The 12,872-nt window shown below is 42.8% G+C and overlaps 1 protein-coding gene across 4 annotated transcripts in view; it reads left to right on the top strand.

Annotated features, from left to right (window-relative positions):
* Positions 1–12,872, top strand: part of shq1 (SHQ1, H/ACA ribonucleoprotein assembly factor) — a 47,761-nt gene that overhangs the window by 7,523 nt on the left and 27,366 nt on the right. For 3 of the 4 annotated variants that reach the window (XM_085158418.1, XM_085158417.1, XM_085158416.1), the window contains 6 exons: positions 366–494; positions 1,701–1,861; positions 1,936–2,048; positions 2,137–2,234; positions 10,039–10,196; positions 10,690–10,743. In XM_085158418.1, the coding sequence (XP_085014544.1) occupies positions 366–494; positions 1,701–1,861; positions 1,936–2,048; positions 2,137–2,234; positions 10,039–10,196; positions 10,690–10,743 (713 nt within the window). Of the gene's footprint in view, positions 1–365; positions 495–1,700; positions 1,862–1,935; positions 2,049–2,136; positions 2,235–10,038; positions 10,197–10,289; positions 10,377–10,689; positions 10,744–12,872 lie in introns of all 4 variants that reach the window. The other variant, XM_085158419.1, reaches the window with a different exon arrangement.

Below are 12,872 nucleotides of genomic sequence, written 5' to 3'. Positions count from 1 at the left end.
GGGTATTGGGTGGTTCTTGGGTACCTGGAGCCCTTGGACCCTGATCTCTGTTCACACCAGGGAGGGAGGCCCCTAATGGAGTCGGCTGCACATTGCCTCTGGGACTTCCATCTCTTGGCGCCCTTTTAGGGCCTCCCTCCTTCTCCTGGTGGGATGGGTGCACAGATATCGCAGAGATGTGTGGTCTTAGGTCTCCAGTCCTCTTGCATCATGGATGGTGCAGTCTTCCCAGATCCATTTCTGTCTGCCTCTGGCTCCTGGGGGGTTATTGCTGCTTCCCGCCCTCATTTTCAAGTACATTTCATGACAAAGACACACACAGTACATTAAACATGTGATCTCTTACACGTGCTATGTTGCTATAGGTCTTTTCACTCTTTGGGTCCCTAAGGAGACACCGGGAGAGCACTTTGAAGGTCTTCAGATGCTAACAAGTCTCCTCGCCCCAAAGGGCTCCCGTTCAGCCAAACCATTGGTGGAAGAAGTGAGTACTGGTAAGACATTTACTCATTTGCTTACCTCGCTTGTCCAGACAGTGTTAAGTTTGTGCACACGGGTGGAAAAGATGGCATACACTCTACAATGGTGGCTAGGGCTGGGCGATATGACCCAAAATTCATATCTCGATATTTTTAGCTGGATGGCGATATAAGATATATATCTCAATATTTTTTTAAGCCATAAGGTAAGAACAAAAAGAGAGTTCTTAGTCAAAGCTGTGTCCCAGATGTCACACAGGCACTTTTATTAACATGCAGCGTAGATGTACATGAAGAAATTACTCAAAAATAAATTATGAGCATTTATTAAATAATAATGCTCCATAAATAAAAGAAAACAATGTTGGTTCTGTGCATAACAAAAAGCTCACAATTGTGCAGTCAAAATGTAAACTAACAGACGCTGAGCATAATAACAAAGAGACAGATTTCACAGCTGCTCTGTTCCCAAGTTCTACTGCGTGACTGACAGCCTGGAGTTTGAAATCTGCTTCGTAACCGTGTCTCTTAACAGGTGCCATTTATGGTCCTTATACACACACAGTACGGTAATATTACGTTGAAGCACAGTACGTATCACTCCGCTATAGCCGTTAGCCGTAATGCTCAGACAATTCCATGAAGCGGTGCAGCTCCGTAGCTTACCAAAGTCGAACTAAAACATTTATTGACAGATTGCTGAGCGCTGTGTACCACATAAAAACGGTTCGCGGTCAGTAAGCACAACCAGAATTCATACATAAGGCGCACTATCGATTTTTCAGAAAATGAAAGGATTTTAGGCCATGCATGTCGTTAGCACGGTTAGCTCGTTAGCGCGGTTAGCTCGCTAACACGTTGACGCCGTCCAGCCCGACGCACGGGGCGATCCGCGGTAACTCGTTAACGGAGATTTTCCGTGTCCATCTTGTCGTTGCCTGCAGGTGAAGCGATGGGGGAGGAGGGGGAGTTGTGTTCAGTGAAGGAGAGGCGAGGCCCAGTAACGTTGCATAGAGACAAAAGTGGACGAAAGAGGCAAACTTGCGGCTCCACAAGTATAATTATAACGTATACTATTATATTATAACATAGACTATATCGATATAAACGATATTGTCACATCTTATATCTCGTATGAAAATATATATCGATATTTAAAAAAAAAAACCAAAACTCGATATATTGCCCAGTCCTAATGGTGGCTTTTTATCATTTCTAAAGAGTGCAGTGAAAGGGTGGGAGATAATGAAGACGAAGATGAAGAAGACTTTGATTGGCAGGTTGAGCAGGAGATTTACACGGAGAAGTCTGAGGAAGAGCTGAGAGCCCTGCAGAAATATGGCTTCGGCAATCAGAGGTGTGGAGTATTTGCCCGACTGCAGGTAAGATCCATGGATAGATGAAGGTGCATTACAGATTTGGACTTTAACTCACCCGTGCTGTAAATGTTCTTCAGAAAGAGCTCAGTGACGTGATCGACATCAAGAACCCAGAAGGAACATCAGCAGCAGAGAGGAGGCAGGCTCGGCTGGAGGCAGAAGCATCAGCCTTCTCTACTGACCATTACCTGTAAGTTTAACAAGGCTAAAAACCTCTCAGGTAAAGCATCTTTAATCCTCTTCTGTTTTTACTCAGTTATAGCTGCGTGTAATTGCAGGGCTGATTGGTTTGAGGATGGTGAGATAAAGGGGCTGCTGAAGTTTAGGCCATGGTGGACAAAGCTGAGCCCTTCTTCAGAGCAAGAGGGCGAATCTGGTGAGTTTATGTCATCATCTAAATCTGTTTAATTACTGTTGTTGAGATAAGTCTCTGCTTTGGCTGTTTCTAAAAAGGAGACATAAATTAATAAGATAAATGTGCTGTAATAAGAAACATTGGGTGACAAAGTACTCATGTCAGCAAGTAAATCTCCTGCCTTTGAATCAAACTAAAGTAAAGGAACAAGTGCATTACTCACTAAATGCACTTAAAAGTATTAAAGAAAGATGACTTGCTCTTGAGAACATGGCATGATACTGTTATGGAAAATGTTAAAATGTTCTTACTGATACATAAAGATGTGTCAGCAGCGTTTCAGGGTTGTAGCTGGATGACACACAGTGTTTTTTGTCTACTGTAGAGAAAGTCCTGCAACACAGATTTGTTTACATTTGTCTTTTTAATGTTAGATTTATTGTAAAATATGACAAAACCAGAGTTTTTAGTTGAATCAGGATCAATAATCCCACTTACAAATCCTGCAGATCTGTTGTGATTGGCCCACATTGGACATTTTTCTGTGATTGGTCCAAAGTCACAAATTTCATTTTTACATGTTGTGAAAGGAAACAAAGTTGGAAAATAAACCAGTAAAAGTCCCAGTTTTGTCACTGTACGGAAGCTTAACTACATATTTAATACTTGAGATATCTTAAGGCAAGGAACAGAGGTGGAGTTTTAACAGTTTCTATCACTCAGCCACACGATGCTGATGGGGTATTGTCATCACTAGGGCTGTTCGATATAAGGATATATATCGGATGATGATATAAAAACGTCTATCGTTTCATTTTACGCTATCGTTTGTTTCGTGGTGTCGCAAAATAAACTGTTTACGGCAATATTTTTTCATCGTTTTGATGGTCACTGTAGTGGCTTTAATTTCTTAAAGTTCTCTCTTTCTCTTATATGTAATATAACCACACTACGGACAGACAAGCGCCTGGTTTTATGCGTTGTCGTTAGCAACAACAATGGTAACACCATCCCGTGTCCGCTTGTTTATGTTCCACATAAACCTTTCACAATAAAGCTCAAGATCCTGTTGAGACTTTTCAAAATAAACTGAATCACGTGAAAGAGCAGATTATTTACGGATGAGAAGTCAAAAAGAGCCGCCAGGTGCTAAAAATAAACCTTAGACTCAAACGTTAGAACAGGCTTTTCCCCGCAGCACGCCGTGTAATAAATACTCACAAAGAAAACGGCGGCCGTTACAACTTATGTCTAAAAATGTATAGTTTCATGCATCTGTTAAAACACTCGACTCCAGCTACATGACACGCAGCTGGAAACACTTCCCGCAAGTCGAGCTGCACGAGACTCACAGAATTTGTGAAAATGTCAGATGTCAGAAAATGTTAAATTTTTGTGATTTATATTGTTATTGGGACGATAGATGTCTTAATATCAGGATATGAGATCTTGGTCATATCGCACAGCCCTAGTCATCACCCTGCAGAGCGGGTGGACGCATAAGTTTGTGAATGCGATAACTCAAGAACGAGGAACATAGGAGTTTGAAGCTGATACCATAGGTATGTTGACTAAAGGTCACAGACGAGTTTGAATCACAGTGTGAGACCCCTGCTCTAGGAGATGTAGTAGAGTGGAAAGGTAAAAAAACATTAAACTGAAATACTCTGCATAGTAAAATCTGAGTACTTTAAAACTGAACCTGCATGTGCATTTTAAATAAGTGCTGAAAGTATCACGTTAATGTTTTCAGTTACTTTCCATCACTGATCTAGAAACACTCAGACCTGATACCCAAGTTTTGTAGTAGTTTAATGTGCTGTAATGTTTGCAAAGTAAACATGAGCAACTCACATCTGCATTTTTACATATGCAGTGCATGCTTTACCGCCCTCAGTCTGCATCCTTTATGTCCAATTACTTAAAACAATGTCACACACATTCTGTGACCTAAATGCGGATCATTCATCAAGCTATTAGAACAGCAGCAAAGTAATTACTGAATGCTACCAGGAGGTGGCATGACGTTTCAAAAATAAAGAGAGCAATCATGCATTGTTTATTATATAAGTTTAACCTCTCACTGATCATTTTCCCATTCACTGTATTTTAAATCGTCTCCCCAGTACTTCTGCGGATTGAATCAGAGCGAAAAAGATTGTTACTGCTGAGCTTGTCAGACACTGACAGTATATGAAATCCTAAAGGACGCACAAGTCTCTGCAGTGGGCCCTTCTAACAGAAGGACAGACCTCAGCTTGTGCTCCCTGCTAAAAGTGCCTCGGGGCACTTGAACAGGAAAGACACTTGTCATTATGAAGGATTGAACTTGGACTTTCCCTAATCTCTCCATCCGTCTGCTGCCTGCTGACTAATTTAAACTATCATTTTTTTCCCGTCTGCTTACATTAATAGTCTATGAATTTAGTTTGAGAAGAGTTGCTTGTTGTCCGGAGGGCTCCCGGTTTCCTCTCTTTGTTCAGCCACTTCCACGGGAGTGATAGCTTGTGAACCCTAGCACTCTGAGAGACCGTGTAATTGTGCCATCCAGCCTCCCTAACAGTCTGCTAATTCCAGACCTTTCACTGCGGCTCACAGCTACAGCCTGTGTGCAGTGAATGGATGTTGTACGCTTAAGGGAGGATTTAGATTAAACAGATAGCAGCGTTGCTGGAGGGAGTGCTGCCGGCCGTGCTTTTACCAGCGCTGACGAGCAGCCATCAGTCAGCGCAGCAAAAGCCATTAGCCTCATCTTGGAGTTTAGCCTCCGATGAACATTACGGTTCACTGTAGCTCCGCCGGCTCCCTCTCCTCATTCTGCATTCTAAGACAGAGTGGCTCAGTCGGGAGCCTGGGCGTAGATAAATGGGCCAAATTAAACTTAATGGCTTGATTGACAGCTCGAATAGCATTAGCCTCAGCCGAGTGTGAAGAATGGCGTCAGTCAGGAGATTTAAGCGGCTTGCCGTCAAATCTTGAAAGCGTGCTCATGATTTTAACTGTTTGCCATATTTTTCAAACGGAGATCTCCAATTCCTCTATCTGGGTTTACTAGACACCCCCCTACCCCCCCCTCGCTTCTGCTAAGCCTGATATATATGTCACCTGACAGATGGATGTGGACCCAAGTGCTAATGAAGTAGAAAACAAGAAAACCGGCCCCTTTGTGCTCTCCAGTGTCAGGGCCAGCGCGCTGACAGGCCACAGCTGTCCACTGGAGGCCTGTATTAACGCACTGGTCCAGCTTAAATGCTCCTGACAGCTTGGCCTCTCTCTCTACCTGACACTCTTTGTGTCTTTGTTATGGCTGGATGTAGAAACCGGACCTGTGACCAGCTTAGATGGTCTTCTGCTGATTTAGGCCGCAACATTGCTCACGTCTGAACAGACTGATCATTAAATGTCCCTTTGATTCGATCTTTGACATCATCACAGTGTGAGTGCGCAAAATTAACCGACTCTCGTATGCACGGTCAAACTTTGACCTCTAGCATTTGTGTGATTCTGAGCGTTTTCCAGCCCTCAGCAGTGTTTTGACCAGGCATATTTGCTCCATGCCATCCGGCCATCTGGACCTGTAGAGAGCAGTGACGAGCCAGGCTTCCGTTCCAACAGGAGGATTTAGGTCAGAAATTAATTTGCAATCAGCAGAGGCCCTCATAGGCTGTGTGCTAATGCCCACTAGAATCGACTGGCTCCGTAGTGGAGATGAATGAACGTGGCGGTGGGTAAATCGGGTACGCGGAGTTAATAGAAAATATATCAGCAGCACGAAGCTGCTGGGTCTGTGCTGAAGGAGAGAGAGGCTGCTTTGTTTTTCCTCAAGTGCTCATGCATCCTTGCATTTGCACGCACGCATGTGTTTGAGCGACACAGATGCACATTCACTTAGATAGCTGTTACTTAAGCTAGTGAGTCACTTTGGTGTTTCATATTTATAGCTTCTCCCCTTATCTCGGTGCCTGTACCGTTACGTTGAAAGTGCACATGCACGCAGATCTTTGTGTCTGAGCTCTCCCTCTGCAGCTACACTGACGAGGGGCTCAGGTAGTGTCTGCAGGGAGCTGAAACCTGACGTAATGCAGCAGGAATCTCCTTCGCAGCACAGCCAAGTTCCCACTGCAGCCAAGGAGATCACTCTGAAGCGCTGCTTGTGTGTGTGTCTGTGTGTGTCTGTGTGTCTGTGTGTCTGTGTATATCAAATGTGTTTGCGTGTGTGCATTTGCTCCAGCCAGCACACACCTTGCACACCAAGGGCTCGGAGCAGGGACTCTCTTTTTCTCATGCAGAGAGGGGGATTGCTTTCAGCTGTTTAATAAGCTGCTTGGTGGGGGGAGTTGGAGTTACAGCATGTTGCCGCAGACATTCAGCATGCCTTTCAATACCGAATGATCGCAGATCGCTTAAAATGGGATTGAAGTCTGTTTGTGTCGCCCCATTAGGCTTGCCACAGATCCCCATTAAGCAGATGTCTCTTTCAAAAGACAACAGTTAGCGAATTTGCAGAGAGAAAGGAAGCCGAGGTTTGGAGATTTTCATGTTACAGAGCTCCAATTTTTCTTAATGCAAAGCCGCTTTGAAACACGCACAGTACTAATAACATCAGCTCTGCTAATTTAGCTTATTTAATGTGGGCCTATTTGTCATATTTTGCTTCTGCTCTTTAACACAGAATCTAATCAGCAATCACACCACAGCCATGGACTGGGCAACAGTCAAAATGTGTGTGTGAGAAAACAGCGTGCAAACCTTCAGTCTGGGTTTCATCTGAAGACACCGTCACAGATGACGGATTCTTTTTCTCTTGTATAACCTGTGCACAATTATTAGGCATGTCGTATTTTGGGGGATTAATTTGATTATCAGCAACTACAGCGCTCGCGATCAATCCAAAACGTTACATAAAGTCAAACCTGATTATTTAAGACAGTAAAAGTTTTGGCTTTTGTAGAGAATATCTGTGTACGTGAATTAGGGCTGCACGATTAATCGTTAGAAAATCGCGATCTCAATTCATACTTATGTGCGATCTCATTTCCAAATGACAACGATTTAAAAAAAACAAAAAAACAAGATGACGATTGTACCGCATTTTGATCCGGGACGTAATCTGCATGAAAACAAGCGCTCACTCTTCCTGCTCAACAGATGACAAGGGCGGCGCCTTATACCACGTGATACAGAAGCTGGCTGCTAAAATTAGCAGGGAAAAAACAACGGAGAGCACGACAGGGATGACGAGAAAGTGACTGGAGAAAATCCGTCCCGGTCAACCACCCAAACATCAATAACGGGAACCTTATACAGCGCTTCCCGATACACGTCGAACTCCCGCAGGCACAAAGAAATTACGGAGGCTGTTACTTATCACCTGACCAAAGATATGGCTCCATCAACACTGTGCAAAACGAGGGATTTAGGAAAATGATCAACATCCTAGACAAACGCTACACAGTGCCGTCCCGCAACTATTTTTCTATTGTTGCACTACCTGCTCTATACACGCAGTGTCGAGCAACGGTGGAGACGGAATTTCAAGCAGTACAACATTTTGCGGCAACGACAAAATGTGAGACATTTGTTGTTTTTATGTTTATTTATTGTTTTTATGTTCAGTCTCAACTGTTACGAAGTTGATGTGCAGTTAATAAGTGCAATAAATATTTATATTGGAAAAGAAAATCGTGAGAGAATCGTGATCTCAATTCTAAGCAAAAAAAATCGTGATTCTCATTTTATGTAAAATCGTGCAGCGCTAACGTGAATGTTGGGCAGTTATTGGTGTTTAGAATTATTGTGCAACTAAATTACATTTTACAACTACATTCCACAAAAAAAGGACATGAGATTTTGAATATGTTGGATGTGAAATTGTCATATAGCATTGCAATTTTGCGAAAATTGTATCCTCAGAAAATGCATGAGAAAAAAACGAAGTCGACATCAAGCCATCGTGAGCTGGTCCTGATGTTTCCGAAGGAAAAAAGGAAGAAATAGAGATTCTGGATTCATTTATTTGTCGCAAGAAAGCAGCAGCATGGAGAATTTCACCGTTTGATCCAGGAGTTGAAGCTTTCGTGCATATTTCAGGATGTCAGTCTGAGCTCTCGCTGGTAGAGTTGGGACCACATTTGTGGAAGTGGAGAAATGCGTTCAGAGAGAAAGAGATTGACCCGGAGCAGCGTCTAGCCATGTGCTTGAGGTAAAATAGTTATTTTACTGTGAAAAACGTGGTTGGTGTGAACGCCCGCGTTGACTCTAAACTTACAAATAAACATTTAAAACAACATCTGTGACCAGTATAGAAACCCTTTTTTCCCCTGTTTTTTTCCAGTCATCAGCCTTCCATTCATAAAGCCTGTCAGTTCTCGATAGGATTTTAGGTGAGGTGAGGCAGGGGACTGTGTCATTATTCTTTCATCTTTTTGCGATGGAGCATTGTCCTCCATAAAAACCACTCTCTTCTTGACAGATTCAGATCTTTTCCTGCACCTGCTTGAAGACGGTGTCTTCTAAAAACTGGCAGTAGTTTGCGAGCTGATTTTGAGGCGATCTTTAATCCAAAAGGTCGATTTTAATAACACCAAGATGTACCAGTACCCTACCTCCACCTTGCTGGCATCTGGCGGAGCTCTGTGCCTGTTACTGATACTGATCTGGCCTTTCAAGAATTATTCTCATTTCTTTAGTCCATAAAACCCTTTACAAAAATCTGTCTTCAGATATTTCTTGGCGCAGTCTTGATATTTTAACTTAACTTGGTCAGTGGTGGTAAGGTTTCAGTCTTGGACATGAACTAGAGCTGACCAATTCACACCACGAGCCACTGCTGTTTATATTGTTGGGATTTGGAAACTACACATTGAAACTGATGATGTAGTCAAAATACTTACTTGCCTTATAATTGTGCGCACAGCGTTTATGCAACAAGACATAACTGTATATCAGTTTGCGGTAAGAAGACAATGACTTTTCTTGCCCTGACACAGTGGATGTAGTAAGACAGGGAGAGGAAAATCCATTTGATGCAGTCGTTTTGTTGTGTGGATTCTGGGATTTGAGGAGGTGGACAATGGTTCCTGCTTGTTAAGACTATCATTTGCTCTTGCTGTGCGATCTTATTGAGTGGCACACTACACTGTGATCTTTTATTTGTAATAAAAATGGATATCTAATCCAGCATCATCTGAATAAGAATAAATAAGACGGGTGTTTTAGTTTTCATTGACATATTTTCACACACAGCTGGACTGTAATCTTCAGTATTTCGGCGACGTGCTATGTCTATCACGGACATGCGGTAGTGTGTGTATTTTATTTTCCCTTAAAATGCATCAGGATCGGTCACAGATCTGTCCATATTTAACCCTACCTCACGTCTCATTGTAATTCAAAGGCTCTCTTTTGTCTGTTCAACACGACTACAACACGAGGTTAGCAAAATGGCACGCAGCTCATATTTATCCGGCTTAGTGTGGACATAATCTTAAAGACTTACTGCACTAAACCTATTTTTATTAAGCTGTTTATCCCTGCAGTGAGACTATGTTCCTCACCTCGATGCGTGCTGGTTTCAGTATGTATTTGATGTGAAAAATCGTTAATTTGCGTCTTTGACTTGTGGCCGAGGAGCTTTCTTAAATGATGTGTCTGTCGACTGTTTGTAAAGTCATTTACTGACAGTACGTTGCAGGGAGCTTACCTGTGAGAAGGAGCCTAACCACTGTGACCTCTTCTCACACCCACAGCTGGATTCTTTTTGTGTGCGCATTAAAAACTAGACTGCTTCGTGTGTTTTGACTGTCTAATCGTTGGTCTCGTGCAGCTGTACCGTTCACTGATGATGAGAAAGAGCAGCTGAGGAAATTCACCAACCGCTCCTACCTGCTGGACAAGGCGTCTCGTTACCAAGCGTGGCTAAGCCTCCTGGACATCCTGCTGGCTTACACCTACGAAGTGCGCTCGACGGAGGGGGAACACAATGTGAGTGTGTGTGTAGATATGTGTGAAGAGGAAACTCCTCCTGAGCAGCACTTATCCTTGGATAACAAAGCCCTCTATCCTCACATCCTTTAGACCGCCTTCCATTTTGTTCAGAGCCTTAAGAGATTACCAGCAGATCCTAAAGCTCAGTCCAGGTCTCCCTGTGTCACTTCACTAAAGGTAGCTGCTGCAGCGAGAGGAACAAATCTGATTGCCTTGTTAAACCATGTGGTAAATATTTGATACAGCCTTAATGTTGAATTAAATCTCAGCTATGAAAACAAAATCTGTCATAGGTGAATATTTTAATTCCACTCGGTATTATAATGTGGAGGCTCCCCCCACTTTATTTCCAATGGCTCGTAGCCTGCTCTTTACAGAACTCTGAGCATCTGCTTCGCTGTGGTGCTTTCACTTTATTTCAGTGTATGTTCTTGTAGCGTTTCCTGTCTGTTATTGCACAGATGACAAGTTTCTCTCTTCTTCCCTGCAGGTGGAAACACCGTGGACTATCAGAAAACTCAGTGGGACTCTGTGCTGGCTGGAGGTGAGTGAATTATAACGCAGCAAGAAGCACTTCAAGAGCGCAAACCTTCGTCAAGACAACTCACTCTCTGGACTGTATTCATTTTTGAGAGAACAGTATTTATTTTGTTTTCTTTGTTTATTTTTCTTTAAATGCACTTTAAGAAGTTTGCAGTGCAGTAAAAACCAGAGCAGGGCTTTTGTTAGCCTGTTGAAACCCATTTTATATATTTGATGAAGTTGGCAGATGTGAAATGTTGAAAATGAGCTCAAAGGTTAATGTGATATGTAGAATCCCCGTATATCATTCTCTATATGCTCTCAATGCAAACAATGGCAGTAGGAATAGTTTTATATAGCTCTATGTAGCGTTATTATCACTTTGACCTTCAGATCACACCTTGACCTTGAAGGAGAGGTCAGAGGTCACGCTCTATATGTTGACAATACCACACCACACTTCTGATTTATAAGGCCTTTTGTCAATTTTCCACCAATAAATCATGAAGTTGACCTTGAAGACCTCTGTTGCTGTAAGCTAAATTTTGTTGGGTTGCTGACATGACTCCACTATAAAGTTGCATCAGAGTTCATTCAAAACCTTTTGAGCTGTCGTGTTCACAGACAGAACGATTGGTTTTGAGATGTATGCGGTGCAACCTTCAACCGACCGCTGGACTCATCCCCAGTATGCTGCGCCTCTGTGCTACCCACACCCTCGAGAAGCATGGCATGCATTTGTTATACAACGACTGTCTGTAGCAAATTCAATTCAGTTTTCTTTATATAGCACCAAATCACAGCAAGAGTTGCTTCAAGGTGCTGTATGTTGTAAGTAAAGACCTGACAATAATACAGAGAAAAGCCCAATCATCAGACAACCTAAAACGAGCAAGCACTTGGCGACAGTGGAAAGGAAAAACTCCCTTTTAACAGGAAGACACACTAGCAGAACCAGAAGAGGGGCCTGAAAGCTAAAGGCTCTGACTCCCATTCTACTTTAAAACTTAAGTAAGCCCACAGTCCAAGAACAAAGCGGCAGAAATCATGGCACAACTGTATTTCAGCTGCTATTTGTAGCTGTGTCTTTGACCAGCGGTCCCCAACCTGTATTGGGCCATGGACCGGTTTAATGTCAGACAATATTTTCACAGACCGGTCCTTTAAGGTGTCGTGGATAAATACAGCAAAATAAAATGATACGACCAAGACAAAAACTTTGTCTTGGTTTATTATTATATATTTGTAAATATAATAATAAACGTGAATTCACTGTGTAACCGGTCCATGGCACAATAAAGGTTCGGGACCGCTGGTAACTTTTATCAGCAGAGTCCTCCTGAAATGCGAGAGTAACATCCTCCTCTCTGCCCCATAATGCTCTCTGGTCGCTATTAGGGATGGGTATCGAAAACCGGTTCTTGTTGAGAACCGGTTCCCGCTGTTTCAATTCCTTGGAATTGTTTGCCATTTTTGCAAACGATTCCCTTATCGATTCCGGTCGCCCCGAATGACGTCACCATGTTGCGGAGCGTCATTTACCTGACAGGAAACACGGCGCCTAACGCTCAAAAGTTTGATTATACTTTACGAGAACGGATGACAACAGGGCAACCTGCAATACTTGCAAAGTAGATATTTCATTTAAAGGAGGAAACACTACGAATATGCAAAAGCATTTGCTCACAAAACATGCGATGACCTTAAATGAATGTCGTGTTTTTAATTCCGCTCCGGACTCGTGAATCTCGACCCAGCAGCAGCGCTAACGTTTGTACGTCCTCTCCCGTTAATGCAGCAGGTAAATAATCAACTAACAGTGCATATTATGTTAGCGCGATCTGCCTTATTACAAAACCTGCCATTACTGTGCATTTAGGTGACCATGATGAGACAGACAGAGTCTGGCTCAGATGCTGGCAGTTCTCGCTGCAGTCTACCTGTAGCGTCTCCTTTCAGGCCAGGATAGACGAATGTCACCGAGCAGTGACTAAGTTTGTGGTCAAAGGTTTGCACCCATTTGCCACAGCAGATACCCTCAATTTTCAGTAGGTGAATGTGTTTAATTGCAGGCAGGGACATTACTGGATAGTCTTGTGTAATTGCTACAGAATAATTTATGTTATACTTTGTTATTGCTACAGAAGAATA

The sequence above is a fragment of the Neolamprologus multifasciatus genome, chromosome 5 (genome assembly GCF_963576455.1).
Source record: "Neolamprologus multifasciatus chromosome 5, fNeoMul1.2, whole genome shotgun sequence".
Classification (NCBI taxonomy): domain Eukaryota; kingdom Metazoa; phylum Chordata; class Actinopteri; order Cichliformes; family Cichlidae; genus Neolamprologus; species Neolamprologus multifasciatus.
Note: the sequence above shows the minus strand (reverse complement) of the source record. Positions and strands in the feature narration are given on the sequence as shown.